The 21522-nt window shown below is 44.5% G+C and overlaps 1 protein-coding gene across 2 annotated transcripts in view; it reads right to left on the bottom strand.

Moving 5' to 3' along the window:
- HS6ST2 (heparan sulfate 6-O-sulfotransferase 2) overlaps positions 1–20608 on the bottom strand; it is a 282387-nt gene extending 261779 nt beyond the window's left edge. For both annotated transcript variants that reach the window (XM_020969878.2, XM_020969880.2), the window contains exon 1: positions 19684–20608. In XM_020969878.2, coding sequence (XP_020825537.1) covers positions 19684–20192 — 509 coding nt within the window. In that variant the 5' untranslated portion in view covers positions 20193–20608. The remainder of the gene's footprint in view (positions 1–19683) is intronic.
- Between the last annotated feature and the right edge of the window lie 914 nt (positions 20609–21522).

Genomic DNA, 21522 nt, shown 5'->3' with positions numbered 1-21522 from the left:
TTTCATTAAATGTGCAATGTTTGTATTTCTTCCCCAGATGAATAACTACAATCCATGCTCAAAATATAGGTTGGTCTTCCTCCAGGAAGAAAAAGGAAAAGGCACTTGAGGAACTTCTGTCTAATCTCTAGGTTATTAGGGAAAATGAAGTGTTCCTTTAAAAAAAAATGGAAGGCCCTGATATAAAAACAAAGACAATAATGGACCTCAACAGGCAAAGGAGAATCCTGATCTGTATGATGAGGTTGGAGGAAGAATGTGACCCAGAGGAGAAGAAGAAGGACCACTGAAGGCTTTGAATGAAGACACAGCTAAATTTCTTTCCAAAGAGGAGAGAGAAGGACACTGAAGAATTAGCAGCTGCCGGTCTCCCAAGGAATGAAATTATAGAGCCACAGAAGCTCTCAGATAAGAGATCATGTGTAAGGGTCAGAGGAAGAAAAAGCACATAGAAGTTGTTGATGCCTCCCCCTGAGAAGTATTACAGCAGCTTTTTGTCAACCTGATAATAACTGAGAGGTCTGGTATGTTCCATGAGTGAAGACATGACAGAGACCCATAGAGCCTTCTCAAACAAAATGGACTCCTACCTAATTCTTAGGATTCATGTGGGCAGAAAGGATGGTGCTGGAAGAAACACAGGGAGCATTTCTACAGATTATGGTACCTTGAGTAAGAAATTGAAGATCTTAAGGGAATACGTGACCTCTTCAGCAATGTTACTCAGAGTCAAGGAAATCAGAAAAGAAAAGCAGATTGGAAAATCAATCAACAAGCATTTATTAAGAGCCTACTATGTGCACAAGTGACCAACAGATGGCTAAGAAGATGTCTGAGAATGGGTTTGAACTTCAGCCACACAGCTTAAAATACAAGACAGACTCCTGGCCAAGAACGGAATACAGCTAACAAGGGCCCAGAGATGATAAATACTTTGCCTAATGTCACACAAGTGAGCAGGTAGCTAGGTGACATGGTGGATGGAGCATTGGTGTTGACACCAGAAAAACTTGGATGCAAATCCTGCCGGTGATCTTCATGGGCAAGTTATGTCATCTCTCTGGGTTTCATTTTTTCATATGTAAAAAAAGGGAATTGGATTTGATCAAATCTTTGATCTCATGATTCTATATGACCATGGTTCTATCATCCATTTGTTGTGTGAGTTGAGGCAAATCACAATGAATGACTAAACAAAGTGCTTAATCTGTATAAGGCAGTATGCTAAGCCCTGTGGGGATGCAAATAGCAAAGTCATATGGGCCCTGCTCTCAAGGAGCTCACACTCTAATGGGGGAGACAACACAAATGCTGTAAGTCAGCTGGAAAACTCTCATGGTCTTTAGGGTATAGCAGCAAAGTTAATGCCTCTTCTTTGATGTCACTTCCATTCATAAAATACTATCAGTTTATGATGCTGAACCATTTCCCAGGGCCAAAGACTTTGGTCTCAAGGACTTTCTTTTCTGTGTCTTCAGTAGTTATGCCATGTCTTACCAAAGCCTTCTTACTTCTTAGAGCAGTTATGACTTAGGTACTTTGTAAACCTTTAAGCTCTTCAGAAATGAGAGTTATAGGAACAGCTAGGTGGTGCAGTAGATAGAGCACTCGACCTGGAATCAGGAGGACCTGAGTTCAAATCTGGCCTCAGACACTTGACACTTACTAGCTATGTGACCCTGGGCAAATCACCTAACCCTGACTGCTTCATGCCAAAAAAAAAAAAGAGAGAGAGAAAGAAATGAGAGGATTTTTTTAAATTTTTATTTCACGTCCTCATTAGATTATAAACTCTAAGAGTACAAGGAGCCTACTCAGCACTAAATACATAGTGGGCATTTACTAAATGTGTATTAATTTACCATCAGGAGTGAGTGTGGCAACATCACTTATGCCAATACAACTGAATGAAAAAGGGAGAGTTTGTTCATGTCAGCGCTTCCTTTAGGGGGCATGGAATCTTTGAGCATGCATGCCACTAAGTCACTGGGTGATATGGGGTATGTCACATCCACTCACTACACTTTAGTTTCCTTCTTGATAAAACGGGGTAGGGAGTTCAGTCCCTTCCAGTTCTCTTTAATCTTTGTCTCTTCCCCAATGATCTGCATACATTAAGCATTTCATAAATGTTGGTTGAATGGAATGATCCTCTGCCAGCCCAGCCTTTAACCTAGCATTCCACTGGACTCTGGAAAATTATGACCCACTTTCCTACAAAGGGCTTAAGGAAGGTTTCTACTACACAGCACCATTTCATTGAAATGAACTGAGCTAATCTTGCTGCATTAAACAGTCTTATCTTAGCTGAATACATTTTGCTCTCTCACATCAAAAGCATACCCCTTCCTGAGAAGGAAACCAAGAAGTGTGATTTGAGGCCCATTCTAATGGATCCTCTGACATCCAGGTCTCTAAGCACCCCACTTGTGATCTTTCAAGGCCTTCTGGAATAAAGAGACATTTCACTGAAAGCTGCACATATGCAAATATCAATACTGCAAATGGTGCCTGTTCTTAGGAGCTAAAACAAGGCAGAGCTGAGTTGAAAGAGGACTGGACTGAGAATCAGAAGGCATTGGCTCTAACTATGTGAACTTGTGTATATCCCTTCCTCTCTGTGGACCTCAGTTTCTCCCTTTGTAACATGGTAGTGTTGGATTAGATGATCTCTAAGGACCTTCCCTAGCATGAAAACTATGGGTCTAAACCAAGAACATAAGGACAGTTGGATTTTTTTTTTAAAGAAAGGGTTTGAGTATTGTCCCCCTAGCTGGCACTAACCCAAACACATATCATTCACCTAATTCTATTCTATGCATATATCTTCATATAGCCATAAACATTTATATGAAACTGCATATGCAAATATAATATATGGCCACGGAATCTCTACATATAAATGGTGCTGAGAGATAACATGGCATAATGAAAGAATTTTACCATTTCTTGCACTTTACATTTATCCAGCACCTGAAGGCTTTACATGTCACTGGAACACAAGCCCTGGGCACTTTCTGTTGAGCTGGAAGGATCCCAGATACCGGCCTAGGCAGGCTGAGGCTGCTGGCTGAATACCAGCCTAGATACGGACTCATCTCCAGCAGGCTGGCCACCAGCTGATGAATTCTTGGGCACTGGAGACCCTCACAACAGCCTAAACTATAAAACAGCTCTCAATCCTACAAGGGCCCCTCCCATAGAGACAGTGGTTGATGGTGAACAGGGGGGACAAAAGGTGCTAAGAATAGCAGTGTTTCCATTTAATTTGATTTAACGAGCTTTATTAAGCACCTACTATGTGCCAGGCATTGTACAAAGACAAAAATGAAACAGTCTCTGCCCTCAAGGAGCTTACATTCAATTTGTATCATTAACCCCCTACCTCTCACCCCCTGGAGTCAATGAACTTTATTAAAATAGTAAAAGAAAATAATGTCCAAAAGAAGAGAATTAATATTACAGAGGCAGAGATCTTTCATAGTTTAAACCTCTATAGTTTCAATAGCTAACATTTATATAGTGCTTTAAGGTTTGCAAAGCACTTTTACACACATCTCATTCAATTCTCAGAACAACCCTTTGAGGTGGGTAATATTACTATCTCCATTTTACAGATGAGGAAACTGAGGCCAGAAGATGTTAAATGATGTGCCCAGGGTTACAGAGCTAGTAAGTATCTAAGGCAAGATTTTAATTCAGGTCTTCCTAAGTCCAAATCCAGCACTCTATCCACTGTAACACCTAGCTGCCCCAACTGTCAAATATGGAAAGGGCTCTTTTCATTCCTGACCCTTCTCAACATCCTTAGCTATACATGAGCCTTACTTTCTTGAAAATCAGCTCAGTGCTAGCTAGCATCAGCTAGGTTCAATATATCTTGCTCTTGCAAGTTGTTTCATTTCTGTTACAAACCTTCCTCATCTGGTTCAGTTAAGTGCTCAGGAACTTCCCTCTCTGATTCTAAACCATCACATTCTGACTTCTAGCTCTTAGAGTAAGCTGAAAATCAAAATTCTGGGCATGCCAGATCTAAGCAATATCATCTACTAGCTCACGCCACCATGATGATGACTCAATTCTCCCATGAAGGAGGCATCGAAAGGCCTGACCTGCAAGTCAAGATTTTACAAAATCTTCATACTTCACATGTGTGGAAAACTCCCACCCACAATAAGAGAAGGGTTGCTTTTATTAGAAATGGGGCCAAAGTCTTGAGCCTGGATGACTAGGAAAACAATGATGTCATAGATAGAAATGGGGAAACCCAGAGAAGAAGCTTGTTTAAGAGGGAAAATTAGGAGTCCCCATGTTGATTTTTAGGGAGGAGGTGATGGGACTTCCAAGTAAGGTCATCTCTAAAGCAATCCCATGACCCAAGAAAGAGGCCAGGGCTAGAATCAGAAATCTTGGACCCACTCTCACAAAGGTGATGGTTGATCAGCACTGCATTTCCAACATCGTTCTCAAGAGAAGAGAAACCTCTCTTTCTAAAGCTATCATTAAAAGTTCCAAGAGCAAAGATTTAGATTTGCCAAGGACTACAGAAGCCATCCAACCCCCTCAAATTACAGAAGAGAAAACTGAGGCTCAGAAAGGAGAAGTGACTGCCCTAAAGTCACACAACTAATAAGCAACAGAACTAAGAGCCAAGCTCAAGTCCCCTGACTCCAGTCCAGTACCTCATTTCCTCATCCTGTTTGATTCTTGTCTCTAGCCTAGCATATTCCTTGAGAATAGGCACTGAATCCTCATTTATGTTTATATCCCCAGAACCTAGCACAGTATGTGGTACATAATAGGCACTTAATAAATGTGTACTGATTCATCACATAAACACTACTGCAAAAATTACCCTTTTCTCTTTTAAATCATAGTTTTTAAAAGAAAAGGTAAAGAGGAAAGCCCCCAGAATTTGGGTGGACTTCCAATGGAAGGTTTACAAAAGGCTAGAGACAAGAATCCAACAGCGTGAGAAACTGAGGCACGGCTATGATCTGTACTGGTGGGTGGGAGAAGCCAATCCAGCGAGATCCTGAACCCAGAGAAGGCCACATCCAAAATGGCGCAGGCTGAGCAGAGACCCTCCCAGAGAGGTTGAACATACCCATCCCGTTTTCTTCAAGGATGCAAAAAGAAAATGTTGCTCCAGCTTCATAGTCTCCTATTAGTCAGACTAATTATCTTTCATTAATTCTGCCTCATATTCAGGGAGTAAAATCATTCCGACACATCCATTTTAAAAGGCTTTATGGACTCAATTATTCAGCACTAGCGGGCTGTATATCACCCAGCCCAACATGCTGCTGCACTATGATACCACATCAGTGACTCAGGGCTGCCCCATGACTCTACTCTCTCTGAACACACTGAACTAGATTCAGCAAAGCACGACCACCCAATACTAAGAAGTCTGCCTTGAATCCAACTCCTAATGACTTGCTGGCTAGGCTCATATTGACCAAAATCTTGACAACCATGCACATGGCCAGAGACTGAATTAAGATAGAATAGGTCCTTCGGCCTTGGAGAAAGTCCTTATTCAAATCTGATTACTATTAACTACCCTGCCCATTTCTACAGTACTTTATGGCTTACAAAACACTTTCACTACAATAAGGATATAGGGTACAGAATACAAGGATTACTGACCCTACTTTGCGGGTAAGACAGGAAAGGCTTGGCCAAGTGGGATGGCTCCCCCAAAGTCCCCCAGCTTGTAAATGTCACAGCTGGGTCTTACTGACTCTCAGGCAGGGACAATTTCCATAACACAATGGGTACCAGGCCTTAGGCTTTGGCAGTGACCGAGAGGAAAAGATAAATGGGAATCCTGTTGATTCTACCTCAACAAAACATCTCAAGCATTTATCCTATATACCACTAATAAAGTCCCTCCTTACCTCACTCCTGAATTATGGCTCCCTTCCTAATTAGTTTGCCTGGTACCAGGCTCCAATTCATGTTTCACACAGTTTCCAAAATAATATTCCTCAAGCATAAGTCTGATCATATCACTCTCCTGGTCAACAAGCTTCAATGGCTCCCTACTGTATCCAGGATTTTAAAAAAAAAAAAAGACCCTCCCCTCTGCTTGGTATTTAAGGCCCTTCACAATCTGGCTCTAGCTTAGTCTTCCAGGTCCATCACTTCACACATTTTATATTCCCACTGAATTGACTTACTTGTGGTTTTCCAAACTCTACCTTCTAATTCCTGCCTCCTTGTCTTTGTACAGGTAGTCTCCAGAGCCTAAAAGGGACTCCCTCCTCACCTTCCTCTACCTCTCTGAATCTCTGGGTTCCTTCAGTTCAATAATCATTTCTTAAGTGCCCGCTATGTACCTGGCACAAAGCAAAGTACTAGGCATCCAAAATGGAAGCCAATCTTGCCCTCAGGGAATTTCCATTGGGCTCCAAGTCAGAGCTTCAGTTCTATCTCCTAGGGGAAGGCTTTTCCAATTCTTCCAGTAGTTACAGCTCTCCCCTCTCAAATTTTCATGCATATACATTTCTGTTCATATGCTAACGTCATCTCTCACCCCAGCAGAAAGTAAGCTTCTTGAGGACAGGGACTGTTTTTTATTTTGCCACTTGTAGCCCTAAACAGAACCAGCTCTTAGCATGGGTGCCTTGAACACACTGGGACAGACCTGTGATCTCACTAATACGCATGTCCCCTCCAACAATGCAGATCATAACGCACCCATGCCTGCTGGCCCATCTCGTACAACGCTTGTCCACATGCTCACATAAGTTCAACATATGACGTTCACCCAACATGCCGGGAGCCTTCCAACTTTCTCCTGACATCATGAGGGATACCGATAGAGCATAACGGGCCCATTTTCTATTTTCATCATATATTTGTTGGATGACATCATTTACCCCAGTTCATTTTGGTAGATCCTCATTCACTAAGTACTGGGGCCTGCTCACACCCAAAATCATATGCCTTAATTCTTTAGAGACTGATGGGTTCCATAACTCAGCCATTCAACAAAACCAGTAACATATTGGTATTCAAAAGATGTGCCTTCATGTATGGGAAAATTTTGGAGTCATTAAAGGAGCTTGGTAATTTCTTAAAGGCAATCTAACCTGTTCTCCTGATGCTTAATTCTGAGCTGAGCTCATTGTCTGTTTGCACTGTCTGTTCAAGACACATACAATGAAGGATGAATTCTATAGGTTGTCCATCTAATTGAATGTCAGTCTGTACAACAGGTGTTTTTCATCCACTTCTATTTTTCCCCCTGGTATGGATGATTAGGCTAAACTCCATACATCAACATATTCAAGATTCCTTGTTCAATGACCCCTTTCATCATTAATATCAGATAGGAATAAAATGGGAAGACGGTATACTTGCTAAAGGTGTTGACCACTGTCATGGTCCAGATCCAGGGCCAAGTCTTGGTAGAAGGCATGGCAAGAGCCTCCACATGCTCCTTAATAAATGTTTGTTGGATTGGATGACATGGTCCCTATCTCCATTCTCATCCCACTTGACGTATACAAATGGAATGCATTGAAGAAATGAGAAACACAGAGTGTTATCAGACGTCCAAGAAGGAAAATATTCTTGCAGGCCTTCCTTGCCCTCTGACTAATCTTTTTGAAATCTGCTCTAATAGTGTTAGCCAGACCCAGAGGGTATTCATTCGTGCACCCTTTTATAATTGGTGCTTTTTAAAAATCTTCCTGGATCAATTTTGATGCAATAGTAGCTATCAAGGGAATGTGCTATGATTGCTGCTATTTCACAGGATCAAGGAATTTCAGTTGGAAGGGACCTCAGTGACCATCTAGTGCAACCAATACTATTTGACTGGAGGGCAGGGCCAAGGGCTCTGGGGTCTCTGTTTAAAGAGGGGCTTAGTACAGTTTTTCCATTTCCCATAAGCTATACCACTTTTGGACTTCTTTGGACCTCTCCGTCACACCTTCCTTTCACAGCAAACTTGTCAATGGAAAATGTTATTATGCTGTCAGATTGAATCTGCCTGGTCCTCACATCTCCTAAGTACCCTCTGCCCTCTCTGATTGAACTCTTTGACTGGAGGGCAGGGGCCATGGGCTTTAGGACCTCTATTTAAAGAGGGAGCTCAGCAGTTTTCTCCTCATTTACCACCAACTTCACTGCTTTCGGACTTCTTCAGAACTCTCCAGCCTGCCTCCCGAGCCTCCTAAGTATCTCCACTTCCCCTTTTTTCAGCATCCTTTCCTATCTTGTCTTTGTCCTCCCTTTAAATTGTAAGCTCCCTGAGGGCAGAAACTGTCTGTTTTCATTTGTTTGTATCCCTAGCACTTGGTATAGTGCCTGGCACAAAGCAGGTACTTAATAAATGTTTATTGACTGATTGAACAATACCTTCAAACAAGTGGTTACCCAGCCTCTGGTTAAAGACCTCCAAGGAGGGGAAAGCTACCATATCTCAAAGAAGCCCAACCATTTTCGACAGCTCCCTTTAGGGTAACTGTTTCCATTTAAGAAATAGAACACATCTGAGGGGTTTTTTTTTTCTTCCTGGTGAGTCCATTTGAAAGGGGCCCCAGGACTCATCAAGGCAGCACAGTATAGCATACAAAGTGCTAGATATGGAGTGAGGAAACCTGTCTTCACATCCAAGTTCCATTTATTAGCTAGATAACTCTGAGCACATCATTCCCCCTCTCTTGGAATCAGTTTCCTCATCAGCAAAATGGGATTTAGCAATCTCTGGAATTACCAACCTCTTAGGCTAACGAAGAGATCAAATGATATTATATAGACAAATCTAATGCTGTCCAAGGCTCCATTAAGAGAGGTATAAGGTCCAGGTCCAGGACTGAGAGTCCCACTGTCATGAGCATACCTCATCTTGAATACTGAGTTTGCTCTGGGTGCCACATGTTAGGGAGAGCACAAGTTAGAAAGCAATCAGAGGTGGGTGACTAAGATAAAGAAGGGCTTTGATATTACACCAAATGAGGATCGGTTTACAAAAGTGACGCTTAGACTAGAGGAACAAAAGACTTCGAGAGGGTAGTATAATGTAATGGCTGTTTTCAAATATTTGAAAATGCATTCTGTTTGGCCTCAGGGAGCCATCTGAGTAGAAGTAGATGAGAGCCAGAATTAGGCTTGGTGTAAAGAAAACCTTCTTAACGATGAAAGCTACCAAAATGGAATGGGCAACTTTGGGAGATATTGGTTTTCACTATTACAAGAGGCCTTCAAGCAAAGATGGAATAAATGACTGCTTGGCGAAGACATTGTTCATGCATGGGTTGGACTAGAATGGCTTCTGTGGTCTCAACTGAGATTCTGTGATGAGCATTACTGTTTCCCGTATCCCATTTTGCTTTACTTTTAGAGAATGCTTTTTAAGCTGTAAAATGAAGTCATGGACTAAGTGATCTCTGAGGTCCTTGCTAGCTGTAAACCTACGATCCTCTGATTTCACTAGACGTTTGACCTCCCAGATTAAATGAGAGATGCTGGTTGAACTCACTGACTTTGGCTCAAAGACTATGTCTATTTTACTTTTGGAATATCTCTAGAATCCATCCCCTTTTTTCCTCTGACACTGTCACCACTCTGTTGCAGGCCCTTATCACCTCACTCCTGGACTACTGCAATACCTGCTGGTGGGTCTGCCTGCCTCAAGTCTCTCCCCACTCCAGCTCATCCACCATTCGGCCAACAAAGTGATTTTCCTAAATCAGAGGTCTAATCATGTCACCTCCCCACTCAATAAACTCCAATGGCTCCTTTTTGCCTCCAGGATCAAATACAAAATCCTCTGCTTGGCATTCAAAGTCCTTTATAACCTAGCCCCTCCTACCTTTCCAGTCTTCCTATACCACCTCCTACTATTCCATCTAGTGACATTGGCTTCCAGGCTTTTCTCTAGCTGTCCCCCATGCCTGGCATGCTCTCTTTCTTCATCTCCACCTACTTGCTTCCTTTAAGCCCTAACTGAAATCCTATCTTCTACAGGAAGCATTTCCCAATCCCTATTCTAGTGCCTCCCCTCTGTTAACTATTTCCTACTTATCCTGTATATAGCTTGTTCCTACATATCTGTTTGCTTGGCGTCTTCTCCCATTCGATTATGAGCTCCTTGAGAGTAGGGACTGTCTTTTGCCTTTTTGCATGTTCAGTACACTCACAGTATCTGGCACATAGTAGGTACTTAATAAATGCTTATTGACTGTCTTGCCAACTAGACACCACCATCCTCTTGCCACAGAAGGCGCAACTGAGGTAAGAGCCAGGCTAAGGCTCAGTTCTGCTCTGATTCTACCACAATCTTGAAACAAATCATTTCCCTCCTCTGGGTCTCAGTTTTCTTCCATCTATGATATGGAGAGGGGCGCATAAAATGATCTCTAATGGTCCTTATGGCTCTGACAATCCATTTTCATATAGTCTACTCCAAGCATTCTTTAAGAAGCAAAATAAATTAACAAATGTTTGTTGATTTAATGGAAAGAGTTTTGGATCTGGAGTCAGAGAAACCCAATTTTGCTTTTTGCTGCCTGTGACTTTAAGCAAGTCACTTTCCTTCCCTCAGCCTCAGTTTCCTCTTCTGTAAAATGGGGGGGGCCTAGATGGTGTTTAAGGTTCCTTTCAGCTCCACCTCTCTGATCCTATGAATGCCCTCATTTGCAGATGGGTCAACATTAGTGATTTCTAAAACCCAAGGATTTTTGCTGTTGTTCAGTTTCTTGTAGTATAGTATACCATTCTCTTTTCTAGTCAAGTCACAATGATCTGCATGAGTGAATCTGAGCAGATACTGTACTGAAGCACTGTCTGTTACAACTGGCGGAGAAAGGCAATTAATACAAGGGACTGCACACTTGGGCCTAATTCATTTGATGTAAATCAATGTGTCGCATATTTCAATCGCAACCCATTCCTTCAGAAAAGTCTACGGAAATGATTCATTAGACACCGAACACAACACAAGAAACTGACCAATTCACTTAGACTTGCCATGGCACCTCCACTAGTGAAATTCCAAAAGCAATCAAATTGACTGAGAAGTCCTTTTTGCAGACATCTGTGTCAATGGAGAACAGGTTTCGCACCAGCTCAGATTAAATAAGCGAGGTACAAACTAATCTCAGTTAATATACCTCAGCATTGATGCCTGAGTTACAACTTACAACCTCCCCATATTTCATCAGAAAAAGAATATCTATCACTACCTTCCTCAATCCTCATAGTTGACATCTCTCCAGCATAGGCTTTGTTCCCTGGTTCTTTCCACATCTCTCCCAGGATAACCAGTTCAAAAGGATTGCAGAGCTATAAATATGAATCTCATGGACTGAATTTGCATTGGTGCCTATACTTGACTATGTAGAATGCCCCAGAAAAGACCAAGTTGAATATCCCAGCTGGCTTTCCTTAGCACAGCTCTCTGAAATGTGGCCAAGCCTTCATTCAGCAACCTTCTTGGGGGCAAAGTAGCAGAAACAACAAATGAGATGAAATAAGGAGCGCGAACTTCACTCAATACCTCGTACCTGCTACAGGAGCGACTTGGCCAATAAATATTTTACTAGCATCCAGACATAAACATTTCTCTGAGCTCACAATGACAATACAAGAGCCATTTACCATTAAGCTTCTTCATTAGCCATGATGATTTAGAAGATGGGGAGAAAAAGACAACTAATTCAAAAAAATTTTTAACATCAGTGATTAAATAATCTCATTTTGTTTATCAGGAAGTGTCAGGGTTCATTTTTCAGCTGTAAAATCCCTTGTACCCACCCATGTTGTTTCAATGGTAAGTCAGTTGGCAGGCTGATTATGAATCATCTAACATATAGCAAGACCTCAGTTAACCAGGATGTGAAGGAAACAGGATCTTCTGCTTGTCAGCTAAAATTTTTTTTGGTTAAAACAATGTAAACTCATTAAGGCAATGCAATGGCTAAGTCAAGGAAGCCCGGGTCAAAGGCCAAAGACCAAAGAAGGAAAGATTGCCCTAAAGCCTTAGGAACTTCTCGAATATATGCACAGTACTTGTCGAACTCTCCAAAATTCATAAGATTTAGAGGTGGAAGGAATTTTAGAGAGATATAACGTAGTTCAACCCCTCATTTTACAAAGGAAACTGAGGTTCAGTAGGATCAAGAGACTTCACGAGCACTTACCTTTACCTCTTACTTGTCAAACCCATATTAATTCTGCTACTGAGTATTTCTAAGTAAATCTATTCAACTGAGCATTTATTGAGTATTTATTATGTGCCAAGTCCTGGAGACACAAAGACAAAAGGGAAATGGTCCCTGTCCTCATGTAACTTCACTTCTAATGAGATCATGGTTTATAAAGGCAGTATCATGGCAGAGAGAGTACTGGTCTTAGAATCAGGAAGACCATGAACAAAATCATGTCTCTGACTGAGGACTCTGACAAGGACTGGTCCACTTTTCTCTTTTTATCCTCAGCACCTGGCACTGTGCTCGGCACTTAGTAGGTGATTAATAAATGTGTATTGACTGATGAACTGATCAGGTGACTAGCAATGTGATCCTACCTAGGCAAATTATTTAACCTCTAAGTGCCTCAGGCAAACCTAACCCTAACACTTAAATAATAAGTCATTAGCAGGTGATGATCTGCTTTAGAGAAAGAAACTCTAAGGCAGATCTAACCAATGAAACAAAATCTCACCTTATCAGAAATATATATTATATATAATGTATATACACATTATCTATATCTATAATCTTATACATATATAATCCAACTTATATATGGGCATATATACACATATATTACATATGTATGATATGTACATTATACATATACATATATAATCAGTGAAGGCACATTCTAATACCTGGATAGAGAAATCTAATGTCTGTATTCTCCTAATCTATACCTGAGACTACATTAGCCAATAACACCTCTTAGGAATTTAGAGCTGAGAAGAACCTTAAATATTCACTCTTTACTAATCACATATCTTCAATCTAATAACAACATCATCAACTCCTAGCATCAGCATCTTCTGAAGGATGTCTTGAGAAGATAAAAAATTTCTAATTGTAATTCGGGGGATTTATTGTTATTATTAAGAACTTCCCCAATTCTGGGTAAAATCTAGAATGTTTCAGAAGTTCTTTAAAAAAGGAGCCAGCCAGATGACAAATGGCTCTTTATCAGAATGTTAAGCTCCTTAAAGGCATGGACTGTCTTGGCTTTTTGTCTTTGTATGCCTAGCAATTAGCACCATTTTGATAACATAATAAGCACTTAAGAAATGACTATTCATTGATTAATTCATGCTTTCCCAAATGGGCAAATTCCCTCCCCTCTCTGGGCCTCAGTTTCCTCCTCTGTCAAATGAGGAAAATGGATAAGATGATCTTTAAAGACTCTGCCAGCTCTTTCCTTGTTGAGCCATTTTTCAGTCCTGTCTGACTCTTCATGACCCCATTTGGGGTTTTCTTGGCAGAGATACTGGAATAGTTTGCCATTTCCTTCTCTATCTCATTTTACAGATGAGGAAATTGAGGCAAACAGGGTGAAGTGATTTTCCCAGGGTCACCCAGATAGTAAGTGTCTGAGGCCAGATTTGAAGTTCTCATGACCATAATGAATATCCATAAGATCTCTCAAAGTTACCCTAAAACTATTCTCTTTTGCCTAAAGGCAAAAGACAATTTGGGGGGGGGATGACAAACTTGAGATCTTCTAGCTGAAGGTTCCATTTTCCCAGGGGTGGCCATAGTGGTTAAGGAATTATTCTAGGCCATAACTAAAGAAAGAAGGAACCTTAGGGGTCATCTAGTCCCACTTATTCATTGGAGAGAGGTAGCAGTAAGGACACAGCTGAGATTTGAACCCAACTCCACATCCAGTGTTCTTTCCATTACAACAAATCCTAAATCTTACAAACCACTTGCCGTGTGCTGAAATATACTGCCAAGCACATCTAAATTATTTTAATTATTTATTTAAAAGATATGTGCAACCAAAAATCCATTTCCTTCACTTGAGGACTCTTTATCCATTAAAAATAAGCCTCAGACCACCAAAATTGCCTAAATTGAGGAGGTAGTGTGTTCAAGTAGAGGGAGGGGGTGATAGATTTGGAAGTACTACCTGTGTGACTGTGGACCAATCACTTAATCGCTGGTAGACTCAGTTTCCCCAGCTGTAAAATGAGGGAGTTAGATTAGATGACCCATATAATCCTTCCCAGCTCTAAATTTATTGTAATATATGTAAGGTCATGCTATGGGTCTTCAAATAAATATTTCTTAACCCTGCCTGGCTCATTCTACATTAACATTCTACAGTAGAGTGTCCCTTGTACTGGCTACCTTGTGAACTCAGATCTGTCTGGGTAGAAGAAGTCTGGCCGTTTACAGCTATTTGACTTCCCTGAAATGATACTGGGTAACCCATCAAGTCTCTCAGGTGCTGCCATGATGAATTCTCTTCCTTTTAATAAATACTGAGCCAGTCAAAAGGGATGAAAGCTCCCACAGCTCCAACAGCTCTCACTAAAGACAGGTGGACAAAGGCAGAGTCATCGAACCCAAGATAAAATGGGACCATACAAATGGGTAAGCTAGCTTTTCCAAATCACTGCAATCCCAACTTGCTGCATGAGAGAATCAATCTACTCTTGGTTTAAAAAAAAAAAAAGGAGAGAAAAAATTAAGCTCAAGATTTACACACATGAATCTGAGACGTGAAAGAAAATTTCTTGTTCTTGGCAAATGGAATTAGCTCAAAAATTAAAAAAAAGAACCAAAAATAAGGTAATATGAAGTAGTGAAAAGAACACTCAATTTCAAGGTAGAGAATCTAGATTTGAGATCTAGCTCTGCTACTATCTACTTTCAGCAAGTCATTTCTCCCATGGTAGTTTCCTCATCTGCATTTACTTACCCTGTGTACATGCTGAGCTGAATCAAGAGAATGTTAGCTTCCTGAGGCTAGTGCTTATCATAGCAGTTGGTCCCTAGTCCTTGATTCCTAAGTACTTGGTGATTGATGAGTCTATAAAATGACGGGGGTCAGACTAAATCGGGGGTTCCAAACCTTTTTGTACATGAGGATTTAGTCAAAAAAATTTCGTGAGCTTTCCCTCATAATAATGTTATTAGTTCCTTTTGATATGAGAAAACCCACATCCACAAAAGACAACTCAGAATTCAACAAAGCTTTGAAATGAGTTTGTATTTTATTAAACACAGCATCATCTACATAGGTTTGAAAAGTAGAAACATATACATGGGCATTGTGAGATCTACTGCTTATTCAGTCTATAGAAAGCATGGCTACCTATAGAATATGCCGTGTTATTCAATTAAATGGCGAAATAGATCACTCACAATAGCCCATGCATTTGGAACAATCATACTTGATCTCTAAGGCCCCCTGTTCTGAATGCAATCATCCACACCTAAATTTGGGGCTAGTCCCTATCTGTGATACCCACAATACTCCACCCAATTTCACATGCCAATTATTTATCCTTCAGTTAGGCTGTGTAAAAAAAATAAACCAAATTATTCTTGGGTCCCACAAATTGGGTTATGAGTATTACAAGTGAAAACATTTTATAGCTTTTAGAGTTAGGTCTTTGCCAACAGAAATTTCCCTTATGGGGAAAAGGAAGATCATTCCAGCCCTGCAGGCCCCCCTCTTGAATTCTTCACACCAAGTCAACGCCCTTAGATAGACAGCTGTGAATGTGGCCCTGAACAGCCGAGAGGTTTGGAGTTTCAACAGCTGCTGGGCAATGGTGTTCAGATGCAATTTCAAAAATGTTATTAGTGGCTTTAAGAGGAGCAGGACCATTTGCTAACCCCCAATGACATGGTGACAGATACTTCAACAGCCATTTCTAATGGAAACAAAAAAAATCCCCTTAATGAACATCTTGAGGCTTTGGCTGGCCGAGCACTCTCTTTGTCTTGTGGCAGGCAATGTGATGGCATTCTCTTCCATTTGGCAGCTCCAAAGCACCCAAGGATTCTCCCATCAGCTCCTTAAGGCTGGCTGGCCTCATTAAGAGAGGCACCCCCTTTCCTAATCCTCCCAGCTTCTATTGTCCTTTCTCCCCAAAGTATCTTGTATTTAGCTTGCATATATTCCCTCTATACTCCTTTATGTAAAGCGGTCTCCCCAGATAGAACATAAGGACCTTGAGGTCAGGAACTGTCATTTTTGTCTTTGTATGTCTAGCTCAGTCTCTGGTAGATTTAATAAATGTTCGCTGATTCATTGTGAACCTGAGGCCCCAGGAAACAAAAGCATTGGCCCTGTGAACAGAGAACATCCCTGACATCAGGAAGAAAAGAACTGGGGAGTTTTCGCTGCCACTCCATGGCCCTAGCTAGCCTACAGCTCCCACCCAGGCAATCCTGAAGGTCTGCCTGGTCCATCATGCAGTCATGGCAGCCTCTGCTTCAGCAGGAGCTCTCCTCTTAAAGGAGGAAGCAACATGATAGAGTAAATTAGCAGCACACCAGAAGTAGGGAAATGTGGGTTCGGCCTCTGCCACTTACTAGCTGGGTGGCCTTGGGTAAGACATTTTGCTTCTGGCAGGTTCCTTATCTATAAAATGAGGATAAGAATGTTTGCTTGCACTGCTTACTTCACTCAGGGTTTTGCAAGCTTTCAAGGGAAACGTGAGCTACTAATGTAAAGCAATATTAACAACCCCATTTTACAGATAAGAAGCTGGGGCCCAGAGAAGTAAAATATCTTGTCTAAAGCCTAGGCTAGCACAGGCAGTAGAAGCCAGGTGTCCTAACTCCTAGTCTAATGCACACTGGCTTGCTGAGACTGTCCTCAATTCATTTCAGTAGAAAGATTTTTCTATCACGGTCCTAAGTCAATGGATCTCTCTGTATTGGGGGGGGGCGCACAATCTAAGGAGCTATGGCTGTCAATAGAGCACCCTTTGGTTAGTTGCAAATTCCACATCCACCCAGACACACACAGAGGGCTCACCTAGCCTGTCAAAACAGAGAGAATTAATTCCCCAAATAGGAGACAACCTCAGAATGGTGGGAAATCCAAGATCCTGGAGTTCTCAGGTTAACATTCTTTTCAGAGTGAGGGATTGGGGTGGGGAGATGGACAGAGGGAGGGGGGGTCAGGGGGAAAGGGGGGGAGAGACACACACAGAGAGAGAGAGAGAGAGAGAGAGAGAGAGAGAGAGAGAGAGAGAGAGAGAGAGAGAGAGAGAGAGAGATTGAAGTGGAAATGCTTCTGGTAGATTTTCATTTCTTGAAAATAGCATGTAACCCCGTAACCACGACTTTGAAAAAAGAGTCATCTTTGATAAAGGAAAAATGATAGAAACCTTTCTCCCCCTACTAGATGGCAGTAGTGTCACCCTTTGTAAAAAAATGAAAAAAAAACTACAGAGAAATTCCATTCCATTCTATTCCAAACACATTTTTTGCTTCTATTTGAGTGAGAAAAGCTGTTCTCCCCATAGACGAAAACCCTTCCTTGAAAGGTCCTGACTGTTAAAACTTATGGTAACAAAGGCTCCTATAGTCTGATTTCTTCAGAGGTCAATTAAGTAAATAATCCGTAGGGCATTAATAATGGTGTGTCCAAGGACCAACCACATAGACCCCTGGCCCACCCATTCAGAAGGCTTTTTAAACAGGAATACATTGTAGAACTTCTCAGGAGCTGGGCTATAATAAGGACCTAGGCCCCCTGCCATCCTGGGGGCAATGGCGGGGAATGCTATGTCTGCCCTGAAGATCTCCTTTGAAATTGCCATGCACTGAGCATAGCGGCAAGGCAAGGACTAGCTTCTCAGCCAGGCAGTGTAAGTGGTGATCTTTATCATCCCCAGATCCTTTGAGAGCCCACAAGGCAACAGGATTTGGGGAAGAGCAGTATAAGGGCCCCAGGTCTGTCCAGGCAGTTCCCTGACCCTTCAAGACCAAGACTCTTGGCCGTCTCCACGGCATTTTAGGCTGAAGAGGCAACAAAATTAAAGATACCCGCGGACTCCAGCACTAAAGAAAAAGTGTTATGGGTAGGGGAAAGGGTTAGGGACTGGGGAGGTTGAAACTTGTCCCCAAGAAGTCTATCCAGGTGACCTCCCACTGGCTTTCCAGAAACAGTCTAGCCATTCAGTCCTGACAGCAAAATTTGGCTCCAATCAGACAGAAGGTCCATCACTCACTGTGGAGTTCAGAGAACCATCTGCCAGACGTTATAATATCATGGAAGGTGGAGAAGTAATACACTTGGGGTGGGGAGGAGGGTGAAGAGGAAAAGAATGACAGAACAATCTACAGCCAAGAGCTAGACCCTTCTCTCACGGCTTAGGTTGGAGAGGATGTGAGGGCACAGGTCCTCAAAGCCAGGGCATCTGGGCTACACAACCGGAGCCATTAGTGGCTGGTGGTAGGTTTTTCCCCCCAAAAAAGCCCTTAGCACTGGCTCCACCAAATTCGTTCACAGCCTCCTGGACCTGTCAAGATGACAGGAGGAAACCGGCCCCCTCCCCACTTACTGCCAAGAAATAAAAGGGCATGGTAAAGAAAGGGGAGAACCTTTGTTCCAATACCATACAACTTTACTCTACAACCCTCTGGCAAGCCCTCCATTTCAGTTCCTCCTGGAGTATGGTTTGCTGTGTGCCTTCAATATTGCCCAGACTCCACAGAGCTCGGAGGCTCACCCCCACCCGATTCTACTGGGCAGAGACGAGTCTGAAAATCAGGGGAGGCACGCAGCCAGCTGATCCCCGCAGGTGACACCAGGCTATCTTACCACATTAATACAGTGAAGTAATTCTAGGCTTGCGAGGAAGCCCCGCCGAGGCCCTCCAATGTACAGGCTGGAAGCACCCCCCTTCACCCCCAACCAAGAGAAGTCCTTTACTACAAATAACTAGAGTTTGCAACGAAGCAAGCTGGGAAGTGAGAGCTATATTTGTAGGGCTGTCCAGAAACACCTGCAGAGAAAAATCAAATTGTGTCTGGAGAGCTGGAGAGCTCGTCTTTTTCGATGCTCTCCTGAGCTTGTGGAGGGTCGGGGGTGGGGTGGGGTGTCTGGCTTCAGTAACGGTATTTAGATAGCAATCAGTCCGATCCCTGTCCCCCTCCCTCTTCAGCCTAAACAGCTGTCCAGCTACACTCCCCACCCCCATGACCAGTCCCTGCCACTATTCCCGTTCCAAAGGGCCCTGGATGGTCTTTTCTGGATGTGGACTGGGTACCCCCTTCCCATCAAGTTTCTGCAGAGGGAAAAGGTGGGGGGGGGACGGGAGGGAGGGAGAAGCGCGCAGACGGCGGACAATTACTGCAGCTGTATGAAGGCAATTTCCTAGCCCACGGTGGCGGTTTGCGGTCACTCTCGGTGGGAATTGTTTTTGCATGCTTCCCGTGATCAAAGGGGATGCCACCCGGCCCCCAGAAAAGCAAAGGGCCCCCCCACCCCGACACAGCTAGGACTAGGGAGGAAGGGGGGAAGAGACAATGCATTCATTGTAGCCCCGGGAAAGGCACTGGGAGTCGCGCTGGCCACCTTCACCCCCTACACACACACACACACACACACACACACACACACACACACACACACACACACGCCCCCACCCTGGGACAAAAGTTGCAAGCTCGGGGCCCCGGCAGTCACGGCGGCGGGCCGCGCGTGCGGACCTGCCTGGCTCACCTGGTCGGTCGCAGCTTGACTTCTTTCTTGCTATCCACGATGGAGGGCACGCAGTTGGTGAGCTCAGTCCAGTCAGCGTGCAAGCCGCAGCTCCAGCCGGTGGAGAAGCGGGAGAAGAGCCAGGTCTCGCGTTTGCCGGGCCGGTGACAAGTGCATTTCTTCTGGCCAGCTTTGCACTCGCACGGCTGCTCCAGCTGAATGTTGCGCACCAGATGGCGGCCGAAAGTGGTGCCCCCGGTCTTCTGGATGTGCAGGAAGACGATGAGGTCGTCCCCCTTGATGTTGAAGTCGACCTTCCGCAGGAGTTCGGCGTCGGTGAAATTGAGGCGGGCCACGAAGCGGGGCGGACTCTCGTCCTCGGTGCGGTACGGGTCAGCATGGGACGAGGCGAACGCCTGCAGGCGGAGGAGCTGGCATTCGGTGCCGGGGCAGACGTACTGCAGAACGATCACAGCGAACAGGAACAGCATCACCAGGGCCAGGAGCAGCTTGTTGGATTTGTCATCCATGGTCCGCCCGGAGGGCGGCGCGGGACGGGAGGGCTGGCGCCCGGGCTAGAAAGACAGTGCGAGGGGGTGCGGGGACTGCTGGGCGCTCTTAGTGGAGGGGCGCACGGAACACTTGGCAGGGGCTGGCCGCCGCGTCCATGAAACGTGTGAGCGTGCGGGCTGGCGCGCGGGAGTGGGAACCGGAGCCGGGGCAGGCGCCGGGCTGCGCGCGGTGCAGCCTTCGCCCCTGCCGCGGCCGAGCCTGCTTCCTTCCTTCCCGGCAGGCTCAGCGCTGTAGCGCGCTCTCCTGCTCGTCCTGCTCCTCGCCCTCCCTCTCTCCTCTCCTCTGCTCTGCTCTTCTCTCCCTCTCTCCTCTCCCTCACTCCGCCACAACACTGGGAACCACTCGGAGAGAGCCGGAGCCCGCCCCACTTTTCCCGTCGGCCGGCCCGCCTCCCTCACGTCGGCCCGAGCTCCTCCCCTGCTCACTTAGCTCCTGCCTGCACTTCGCCAGCCGGCCTCCTCCCAGGCTCCGCCCCCTGCATCCCTGGGCGCCACTTCGCGGGCGGTGGAGCTCCTCCCCCTCCTCCGGCTGCCTCCGCAGGGCTTTCTGCCCCGCCTCCGGACCCGCCCCCCATGCACACCTAGCTCCCGGGGCGGGGCCGGCCCCACCTTGGGCGTAGAGGGAGGAGGCCGCCTACGGGATGGGCCGAAGAACTCTGCCCCCCCCAAAAAAACAACAAAAAACCAAAACCCTGCTCTGCTCCTTGCCCAGGGTCCGAGCCAAGTCTTGTGGCTTTGGTACTCGTCTGCCTGAGAAGAATGCTTGGCTCCCTACTTTCGCCCACCCCTTTAAGCTGGGACAGAGGGACTTGCTCAGGAACCTGCCTTTCTCAGTAGGGGATGTATTAGGGATGGTTCCGTGGTTCGGCAAATTGAAGCGGAAGATGCTGGAACCAGGTTGGCTCCAGTAACTGGCGGGGGGTGGGGGGAGAAGGCCTGGAGGGGGATACTTTCCCACTCTCAGTGACCTTGGGCAAGTCCCTTGCCCAGCTTGGGGGGGGGTCTCCATTACCCCCTCCGTCCAATAAAGAAGATGCCATAGCTGAGCTTTGCGGGCCCTGCCAGCGCTTGCCATTCTGAGAAGGGGCCGGGGGGGGGGGGCGAAGAGGAGAAGAGATCTTACCTTCTTCCCCTTCCCCACCTGTGTATTGTGAGCCCAGGCTCTCAGGACTTACTTAAGATGTCAAAAACCTTGGGGGGTAGGGGTGAAGGGGAGAGACACCGGATCATAGGCCATCTAATCCAAAACCTTCCCTTTACAGAGGAGGAAACTGAGGCCCAGGAATGT

Source organism: Phascolarctos cinereus, unplaced genomic scaffold (genome assembly GCF_003287225.1).
Source record: "Phascolarctos cinereus isolate Bilbo 61053 unplaced genomic scaffold, phaCin_HiC Scaffold_8;HRSCAF=390, whole genome shotgun sequence".
Lineage (NCBI taxonomy): Eukaryota > Metazoa > Chordata > Mammalia > Diprotodontia > Phascolarctidae > Phascolarctos > Phascolarctos cinereus.
The sequence above is the reverse complement of the archived record's forward strand: the minus strand, read 5'-3'. Positions and strand labels throughout refer to the sequence as shown.